The sequence below is a fragment of the Odontesthes bonariensis genome, chromosome 3 (genome assembly GCF_027942865.1).
Source record: "Odontesthes bonariensis isolate fOdoBon6 chromosome 3, fOdoBon6.hap1, whole genome shotgun sequence".
Classification (NCBI taxonomy): Eukaryota; Metazoa; Chordata; class Actinopteri; order Atheriniformes; family Atherinopsidae; genus Odontesthes; species Odontesthes bonariensis.
In genome coordinates, this window is record NC_134508.1 from 31372336 (window position 1) to 31383355 (window position 11020).

At 39.4% G+C, this 11020-nt stretch overlaps 1 protein-coding gene across 1 annotated transcript; it reads right to left on the reverse strand.

The window, feature by feature from the left end:
- Nucleotides 1-3410: 3410 nt before the first annotated feature.
- Nucleotides 3411-10771, reverse strand: cyp24a1 (cytochrome P450, family 24, subfamily A, polypeptide 1). Its single transcript, XM_075461555.1, has 12 exons — nt 10325-10771; nt 9986-10176; nt 9745-9838; nt 9561-9654; nt 8992-9083; nt 8532-8643; nt 7257-7402; nt 6444-6610; nt 5488-5566; nt 5012-5209; nt 4808-4919; nt 3411-3934 (listed from the first exon to the last, which is right to left on the reverse strand). Exons 1-11 carry the CDS (start codon nt 10580-10582, stop codon nt 4809-4811), a joined length of 1542 nt encoding a protein of 513 aa, XP_075317670.1. The 5' UTR covers nt 10583-10771; the 3' UTR covers nt 3411-3934; nt 4808.
- Nucleotides 10772-11020: the final 249 nt, after the last annotated feature.

Sequence of the window (11020 nt, forward strand, 5' to 3'; positions counted from 1 at the left end):
CTACTACTACTACTACTTCTACTACTACTACTTCTACTACAACCACTACTACTACTTCTACTACTACTACTTCTACTACTACTACTACTACTACTACTACTTCTACTACTACTACTACTACTACTTCTACTACAGTGGAAACCGCTTATAGTGGTCACGGATATAGTAATCAACCGCTTATATAGATCAAAAGGCTTGGGACAGAATAATTTCTATACAAATGCTGTTTAAATAATTTGTTTATAGTAATCAAGAAATCCGCTTATAATGTTCCTTTTTGGCCATTTTATGAATGTAAACATGTGCAAAAATAATTTTAAAACTACGTGTAGCTATTTTCTTTTTTACTCCCTTAATCCTTTCTGGACGTCTGCTTCTGCCTTATGCTTCTGCCTTGCTAGCTAACGTAACGAGTTGACACCGGGCAGCAAGCGCGCGAATCATGGCTGGAAACAACAAACATAAACATTTTCTAGGACAAAATATACTAAAGGCTTTTGAACACCATGTGAGAGCTATGAAAGAACACATTTAAAATACCGATAGGAGAACATGTAAACTTTCATGTTATAAATATTTTGCTCTCATCAGTTCCCCACGAGGCCTCTCAAACTTGACTTTAGTGAAGCAGAGGGATTTTATCCTCCTCTGGTTCACATGTTGGAACATACCAACATGTGAGTATGGAACATGTGAGTGTTTACTGTACATCACATGGGACCCAAATGTGTCAAAGTGGTTAAGTTAGTCACTGTGTAAACTGATGGGTAACTAACATAGAGCAGATTTTTCTGTCTAACATCTGCACAGCTTTGTCTTCAAAGGAGCATCCCTCATCCTTCAGGGCAGGCTTGACCACTGAGCAGTGGCTGAAGATTCAAGTATAAAATACATACGTCCATTTGAAGAAGGCATTCTGCAATAAAATAATTAATTATCCAAATTTGCTGGTGTGATTCTCTGCACATGTTGGCTGTGACATGATTCATGTTAATTTTCTTGTGAAATATACAAAAGTTTTATTGCTTGTTACTTCCAATTACTATCTAAAATGAAACCAGGTGAGAAGTCCAATGAGAAAATCATCATCAATCTCTGCTAAAAAACTCCATGTCGACGGGGCCCAACCATATGCTTTTTTCTTGATTTGTAGGAAAAAATAGTTCAAACCTTTAACGGTACGTTGTACCTTTACATATTACACAGAGCAATTATTAATCTCCAAAGTAATTTTCAAATCAACTCTGAAATAAATGTAGTTAAGTAAGAAATCAAACATAGCACTAAATCATTGTAGCTGTATATTCAAGTTCAGGCGGTGCTGGAGGAAGGGATCATTTTCTCCATTGCTGCAAAGACTTGACCCTGAGGTATTAAAAGTGTCTGTATCCTTGTTTAACCCTCAGATTTTACACTGGGTCAGGGTTGTTATGTTTTTTCATATCTTTTAATTCCTTAAATTGTTTAAGTGGATAAACGCTCAAATCCAGGACTTATCTGCATTCACTTTCACTCTTTGTTTCTTTTTCTCATTTCTTTCCGCACTACATTGTTCAGTTGTACTTTTCATTTCAAATAATAGATGTGACGCATAATCTCCTGACCTCATAAATCCCTTCCTTAACACAAGGCCCCCTGTTAACTTCAGCATACAGTAACAGTAGACTATATTGTGTAACATGATTTTGAGATTGTGGGATTAAGTTAGCACGGCTAGAACTGAACCTAACTGATTATGAAGTGAGGGTAATACTCTGGATGGTTCAAAATAAGATCAGATTCACGGTAACCTTTCTGGCATGGAAAAGTCTGAAATTCATGGACCCTCAAAGATGCAGTTTTTAATTAGTCTCACGCTTCTTCGTACATTCCACATGTGTAAGGGATTTAATTAGGCATTAAGCAGCATTAGCAGTCACCCTGAGGATAGACGCAGGCTTATAATACTCAAATCAAATCATATAATGATTAATCACCATTCCCCTGAGAAATGTTTACTACCAAAGGTCAGCTTATTGGACCTGTAGCTCAGTAGTTAGACCGCTGGTTGCTAAATCAGAAGTTCAATCCTCACAGCAGCCTCCGCCATCAATTGGGAATCTCTAAGGATCTGTTCTCCCTCTTCACAGTATTGTGACCTGATGTTGAACAACCATCACAGTGAGGCATTTATTCATAACTGTTGGGAAAAAAATAATTTGTCATACCTGAAATAGTTGTATCAAAGTGATATACACAAAAACTTCTTGTTTTTCTTATTTCATTTGCACAGTTCTGTCAGTCTTTGCATACAAAACAAGATGCACAGAGTCAGTACAGCAGAGAAGCCTTTCACCCCGATACCACAAGCGCTCAGGTTTGCTCCCTAAAACAATAACAAAATGAAGCTTTTGTCTTGTATCTCTGTTTTTTTGTGGGTCGTGACTAAGATTATGTTTTCACTGTAGCTTTACCAACAGGAGCACAGCGTCTTTGAGTGAACGCCATGGCCCTGGAGAGAGAGATTGCTCTGACTTCATGCATACAAATAACATAACATGTGTCGATGAAAAAAACTGTATTGCATTTTGTGTGCTTCGTGTAGTAAAACGTGGCCTTGAAATAATATTTTATTTGTACTGGGACAGGTTCAGATCAACTAACGTCTAACGAGAATGGTTCCAGATCAGGAGGAGTTACTTTTAGTCAGAGGGCTCATAAAAGGAGTGGAAAAATCTGAAAGTGAAGGACGTGACAGCGAAACGATCAAATTGGTTGTTTGTTCATACCCCTCAATATGGAACGTAAAGGTGTCCTATAAAATATCGACTACACAAGCAGCAGAGGGGAAATATGACTCATACCAGCGTTTCCTCATCAAAGAAGACGCCATTCTGAAAGTCTTTTGTTTTCTAAACCAAAAGTGGGCTGCATGAAGAAGTTAAGCACAGCATTCAGTCGTGGGTCTTTTTGTGATGTGAGACAAGACCAACTTACATTCTGTCAATAGCACGACAAGACTTTACTAAAACGCTCTTATCACTTACTGGTTTGGTCATGGCAATAACATCACTTGATTATATTCATCGTATCTGTACCATCATATATGCCATTTTGTCGGTTGCCTTGGTTACATGTCAATGCAAAACCCCTTAATGACAACCTTAATTATCTGGTTTTATTCAAGGTGAAGGAAAAGAAGCACAGCTTATCTTAGATGATCTAATAATGCTTTGAATTTAGTATTGTGTTACAGTATGAGCTCGTCTGCAAATGCATGTGCTCAGTTTCTGTACAAAAAAAAATCTATTCTTATTTAGTTCCCACCTGATGACCCCAATGACATGTTGGTCAGCACTGCTCACTGATCTATATTATAGGGAGTATAGGGAATTGTTCACTGAGTCTGGTCCTTTATTTTATTTTCTTTTGCACAAGTTTCATGTGTTTACCTTGAATGAAAGTACCATTCCTTAATGTTTAAACACAGATTTGAGGCTTTGATACATTTGTTAATGCATTTATTTAAGTGAATAAAATATGCTTCTACATAAAACAATGTACATTCGTACTTGTACTTTATATACACATTGAAAAATACACATACTGCATCACCAATATATATGTACGTGTGTGTGTGTGTGTGTATAAATATTTACAAGTTAATAAACAGCGAATAGTATAAAGTTACAGTTCAACGTCTACATCCTACACATTTGAGATTGAAGATTGAAGACAGCTGCCTTGGTACAACACTCAATTTGTATATAACAACTGGTGTTTTGGTCAGTCATCAACAGTTAGACATATTAGTTTTAAATAAGCTTGAGGTATTCATGGTACGATTATATGCATTTCTTGTTTTCTTTTTTATGTACAGAGCAGCAATGCAGGGAGTCACTGGACCATCAGGAGCATGGCAACAGAGGTTTCATCTTTCCATCGCTATATCCACCTGGAGAGGGCAAGAAAAGAAGAAATCATCAGTCTAGCTGAAGGCCAAGACTTTATGTTCCTCTGACATTGGCTGAAAAGAAAGTAGGTGAAATTGTTTAAATGTTTTTTAGACACTATTTTGAGTGGGACATAAAAACAGAGATCGGTCTGTTTGTCGGAGGTTAAGCTACACACAGCTGCTGCTAGTTTATCTTAGCATTAAAACTGGAAAAGGGGAAATACGGGAGGATTTTCTGTTAATAAGAAACAAGACCCACACCACCTCTGGAGCTCAATAACTAATACATCCTGATGTTTGTTTAATTTATCCGGAACAGAAGCATTCACAACAAAACTTATCATTTTTACTGTGTCTGACTTTCATATTTGGACATGGAGATGGAGCTAAATAAAGAATTTAGCACTTTAAGGTCTAACATCTACTTACATTCAACATCCTTTTCAAAATTTGGTACAACCAGCACACTGTTCAGAGGTAAATTTAGCAAATGACACTACAAAGACTTTTGAGAAGGATGTATTCACTTAGTTCCTGAGTGGAACTGATGCTTTTTGTTGACAAGAGTCAACAGGAGCCATGGATGTTTTAGAGCAGACATCTAGTGGTCGTCAGTGGCATTGCACTTAGGAGTGCATCTTCACTGACTTCATGTTTTATGTGGCCTTTGCCTGGAACTGCCCAGAGTTTAAAAAAAAAAAAAGTCTATTTCACCCCCAAAACAGCAATATTTCTTCTTTTGATTTGATTATATTTGTGATTGTCCTCTAAACTCCAGTCTTTATACATGGCTATTAAAAGCTGACTGCCTTCAGAAGCTTAATGTTAACTGTAAAGTTATAACAGTGTTATTAAACTGTGTTTCTTTCTTACCTCATCTCTTAATAAAGGCAACTGGTAGTTCTCTGTTGGGAACCAAAAGCCCTGAATGAATCACTTCGAGCGGCTCATTGTCCGTTGCCACGAGCTCATAGTCTCTGATTAACTGCAAAAGAAAGAAGACAAAATTCAGTGTCAACAGCTTCTGCTAAAGCCACCCCTCTTACATTGGTTTAATGGGACGGGTGGTGATCGTACCCAGCACATGGCCAGCTGCAGCTGCAGCTCTGCCAGCCTCCGGCCGATGCACATCCTCTTTCCAATACCAAAGGGAACGTAGGCGAAGGGGTTGATGGTGCTGTTCTCCCTCAGCCAGCGCTCCGGTTTGAACTGTTTGCTATCTTCAAAGTACTCCTCATTGGAGCTCAGTGCATGGCTGTTAATCATCAACACAGTCTGTAAAGGGAGAAAATAACAATTATTTATTTGTATTAGTAGAAGTATTCTGACAATCTAAAGATAAAACTTGATGAAGATAAAATTAGGTATGAAATGCTGTGGTTAATGAGGCTACAGTCCACTAAAGTCCTTGTGGCTCATGCTATTAGAGTTGCCACATTCAGATTTTGTACAGTGAGGGAGAAGGAATTTGAAGCACGTTTCAGACAGTCAAATGTAAATTTACACAAGAATGTAATCCTCATATCAGGTGTACTAAGAAGTAAGCCACTTACCCCTTTGGGAATGGCATAATCTCCCAACACAGTGTCTTTGTCCAGGGTCCTGCTGGTGAATGGGACTGATGGTGACAATCTGTAAGAATTTCAAAAACACACATGGGAATAAGAACTCAGTGTAGCATGACACATGTCTAAGCTGTTTAACAGGAGCCTGACATACACAGTGCTAGATGAGGTCAGATATAATCTCCAGTCAAAGATCATTTACATTCCCTGTGAGTATGGTGCTCGCCTTCAATAACATGTTTGACAACTCTTGTGACTGCATGTGAAGAAGAGAGAAAGTGGAGCGTGTAAGGGCATGGAAACAACTAGAACATGACTGCATGGTAGATCCTAAGCTGGGATCACTGGCTTTTTGTAGTCATGCCACCATATTGCATGAAGCTTGTTTTTGAACTTGGCAGTCATGTGTGTGAGTTTTGTTTTTGAACTTGGCAGTCATGTGTGTGAGTTTTGTTTTTGAACTTGGCAGTCATGTGTGTGAGTTTTCCCTCTTAATCTCACTAAGGTACCGGTGGGAATCCTGATGCTGCCAGTGGGCTTGATTTGAAGCCACTGCTTTTATGGATCTATGTGACATATAAAGCTGACATTTCAAAGTTTCAAACTGATTGAGCTACATCCATACATCTATACTGGCGTAAGAGTTGTTTTCTTGTGTTTTGATATGATTCATTTATTCATGAGACTTTTTGGTACACAATGTTGTATCTGCATCTTTACCACATAGACCATGTATTTCATTATCACTGACTTGTGTTTATTTCTGTTAATTTCCAGGAAAATGGTGTGCACAGTCTTTATCAGTACGTCAAGGCAGCCTTTGTGGCGCCTGTAAAGTGCATTCAAGTATGAACACTTTTATCCACTCAGATCTTCTATCATCTGGACTATATTTGGAAATTCTACCCTTGCTCATAATGCACCATGGAGAGGTTGTACTGTACCTCAAAGATTCCTTTAGGCAGGCCTTGAGGTAGGGCATGCTCTTTATGTGCTCTCCACAGGGGTCCTGGTCGGGAGGCACCACCGCTCTGATCTCCTCTAGTAGCCTCTTCTGAGCACTGGGGTTACGTGACAGGTTGGAAATAAACCACAGCATGCTGTTGGCGGTCTGTACATAGGGAGTAAGAAAAATATAGAGGGAGAAAGGGAGGAGATGTGAATTAGTGACGCAACTACTCTAAATGCATTCTTCAGTGGGATCCTGAGAGGAGTTGAAGAACCATTGGGTTTCCTCAACGGCTCCTCAGTGACATCCACACTCCATTCATTTTCTGCTTTTGAAGCACAGTAACTGAAGCAACTATTTATGATATAAACTGTATGTTTTTCTTTTTATCCAAACCTTTGACTAGTGTTATAACTGAAGCATACTTGGAAATGTGTTTGCTTGTATTTGTTTATTTTTTGGAAAGGAAGATTCAAATCAAGCAATAGTATCTGTACAAAGCCAGCAGCCATGACCTTAGCTTAGCATGAACATAGAAAATGGACTGGACAGCTAGCCTTTCTGAAGTAAAGCCACAATAAACGATTAAATTAATATGAAATAACGTATGAAAAAACTGTCTTTAGACATGCAGGTTGGGTGATTATTGGTCATTCTTTGCTTTGGACATAGCTAACCAAACTGTTTGCAAGTTTTTACTCTTAGGTAAACTATACTAACACTAAGCTAAACTATGCTAAGAGGCTGCTGTGGAGGCTGGCAAGACATTACTGTGACCTTATTGAGAAGATTTCTTTTGAATACTCACTGTCTCAACTCCTCCAATCTGCAACTCGGTGATGGCCGCATATAGCTCTTTTTTGGAGAGACGGCTTTGATGCAAAATGTCACCGATTAAATCATCAGGAGCTCTGTTGGCATTCCTCTTCAGCTTTTTGTCGATGTAGACTTTGGCTGAAAGAACACAGAGAACTCAACATGTGAGAATACTGACGTACAAACCTTTGTTTACATGTAGTGAAATAAATAATACTTTAATTCCTTGAAAAGCTATTAAATCCCCTTTGAAGATTTTATGACCTTCCTTTCTGTAATCAGTGACTAAGATGATCACTGATCTACTTTGTTCAGAAAGTGATTGCAGAAATTTAACATTATATGGGCTTCTTTTCATGCCTTTAAATTACTGTACACAATTAAAGTTTAAACATGTCAGATATTTACGTTTATTTTCGGTTCAACAATATTTCAAGCCTTTTTTATTGGAGTATGGGAATCTCTTTAACTTTTGTTCCATTTTCTTATGATAGAGGAAGTTATTTTGCAGATCTGTAGCTTTTCTATCAGCTTGTCTGTCCCCGGTGTGCATTAGATTGTACACGACTGTAGCAGATTGCAACAGTTCCAAAAGTTCATGTGCACAAAATATTTTTAAAAAATTTGTTGCTAATAATGTGTAGGTCTGATGTTTTGCCCTTACAAGACCTCCATATAACTTGATTTGTTAAACTCTAAGACACTGGTGATGCATGCCTGAATTGTGGATGCACATGTCCCATCCTTCACTGTAATAAGGGATGACCAGCATCTAAATAGTGCAACATAAAATTCAATAAATAGAAAAATCGCCTTGCTCACTCAAGCTCAAGCACTTGCTTAAAATATTTCTGTCTTGTGGAATTTACCACCAAAGTCCAGGAAAGTACACTTGTGAGAGTCTGTAATCAGCATCCTCCTCCTCCTCTCTCTAACCCCCCCCGCCCTCAATCCCCCCTCGCTACAACAAATATTTGGCATATTTCTCCACCTTGGGTCATGCAGTTTACTACAACTCTGAACCTTCATTTACCCTGAGTGCCAAGTACACAAAATGCAGAGACCGCCAGTTACGATCAAACCTCTCGCCCACTCTCCGTTTTTTCCTATCTTTTATCTGACTAGAAGTGAATTCAAACTGGTTTGTGGGTCAAAGGGATGTGGAGACAGTGTACCAGAGCATACAAACCAAGTATACTTGCTGCAAAAAGGGGCTGTACTAGTGTAATTTTGTATTGTAGCAAAAAGTTCTGTTTTGTGTTTATACCTGTGCTGAAAATCCGGTCCCAGGCTGTGGTGTGGTCCTGCCACGTTTTGGTGTTAAGGCTCTTGTGGAGCTCCACTGGTGTGATTATCATCATGCCAAATGTGCTCATCATCTATAGCAGAGAAAGAAAAATAAATAGGATTAGGAGTTAGTTATAATAACTGAAAGTCTCTAATTCACTCTTCTTGAAATCACCCCTGCTTATTGTTTCACCTACTGTCCTATGAGACCTTTGAGAGCCTCCACTTATCAACTCTTGACTTTGGGTGATAGGCTATTGATTTGCCCCAGTAATTTTTCAGTAAATACAGCAGAAGTGTTCAGTCACACATTGAACTGCTGCACTGGCTGAACCCAATGAACTGTTTTCTACAGGAGAAAGTCAGCTGTGGCGTCTCACAGATCTCCACAAGTATCCTCTCTTACACTTCACGGCGCATAAGACATGAACATTACTCACTGTTTTCACAGCTGTGATGAAATTCATAGCTTCTTCGTTGACTTTCTCTTGCAGGAGACCAAATCTTTTGTCATACAGGACAAGACAAATGGCTAAGAGAGAATAAAAGAGCAGAGATTCAGAACATCAGCCGAACAATCAACCTCAGAAAAATATTTCATTTGATGTGATTATTTATAATATTCTATTACCTAGATATGCCCTGTACTTTACATACTAAACAGTGATTGTTTTTTAAGTTAAAGGTTAAGAACATAACACAAACGCATCACTAGAGATTAGAATAATAAAGATGAATGATTCCACTGTAAATCTTTAAGCTAATGGACAGAAAAATACTCATATTTCAAGCATAAAATGCCAAACATTTACAGTAGTTTCAGCCTTTCTGCATTTCAACATCAGCAAATAAGTTATCTGTACATTTTGGCATGGAACATAAGAAGAATTATGTCATTTTTATCTTTAATTTTTATTTCTAATGTTGTAAAACATAGAGCAAATGTAACTCTAATAATAAAATACCATATGTTTTAATGAATTACGGAACAACAAATGGCTTAACTTACTCTCAAATGACCATTTATTCAGCTCGAAGTACAGGTCCTCAATCTTCCCATTGTGGTTATTTTTTCCAATTCTGTCAACGAAGTCCGCCAAAACCTGTTTTCACAAGCAGAAAGTTTCAGCCAGCGTTCGCAGTGGTTCCCAAACTGGATCAAATACAACTCCGATCACGTTTCAGACTCTCACCTGATTTATTTTACCATCGAGCTTCACCACCTCTGTCGGCTTCATGAGCTTTTGCTGAAACGCGCTCCTCACTCTCTGCCAGTCTTCTCCCTCTCTGCAAATCAACAACAGCTATGAGTTTCCCTCTTCTGCGCGATTCAGTGTAAAACATGTGCGCTCCTACTTGCGCTTCAAGCTGCGTCCTGCTTTGAAAGGGTTACTTTAAGTGGCATTGAACAAGGGATCGAAAGCCTGTACTCACAGAATAAGGAGTCCGTATGCCTCGTCTCTCAGGTCTCTGTATGCTTTCCAGGGTTTGATCTCCAGCCTCTGAGGATAACTGCCCTCCTTCCGATAGAGCGCCTCCAGCAAGCAAGGTGCGCCGATGTGCACCGACTCAAAAGAGCCCAATTTCATCCGGAAAATCTTGCCGAACTGCTTGTGGTAATCAATCTGAAAATAAATGAATAGCCATAAGATTATCGAAAACCTCTGATTCATGGTACAACACTTCCTATATGCTTTCTGTTTATAATCAAGATTAAAAATGATAACACTAATAATAAATAAATAAATAATAACGTTTATAATAATACCGTACCAGTGCCTCGTGTTGTCTGGTAAGTCCACCTTTTCTCAGGAGTTGAAAAAGACTCCCGACCAGGGGCCAGTTGGTTGGTCCCGGGATCGCGTCCAAACTTTGCGCCTGTGAGGCAGCGTATGGGCACTGCGCAGCCTCCACAGCATCCTTCTCCTCCAAGACGCAAACTGAGGATGTTGGCTTGAAGTGCTGCAGCCCCACAGACTTCTTCCTCAGCAACTCGACAATCTGAGGAACTTTTTGGATCTGCGCCCTCATCCTAAACTCTGTGGCTCAGTTTGAAGTAGTAAAAAAAATCTAAGGTTTCACCACAGCTCCTCTTTATAAGGCTATATGCGGGTTCTTGTTTCTTGGAAGTGTCATACCTCACTGCAATATATATACCCTGAGTGTTTATTCCTGCTGTGCATCGAACCAATCAGGGACGGGTCTTGCATGGTGTGGCTGTCGGGCCCACCATTCATTTATGGATCCACGTTGAGAGGATCGTATGACCCCAGATAGACCGTGGAATTGCCCGCAACCCCCCGCCCCCCCCCCCCCCCCCCCTCTTTATAAATAAACACAACAGCGGAGGTGACGCGCTGTGCTCGAACCTATCTCACTGCGAGATTGGAAGAACCGAAACTCTGGCAAAGCAAATACTACTGCCACACTTCTGCACCGGGCAAATATTTGACCGACTGCTGCTTGCAT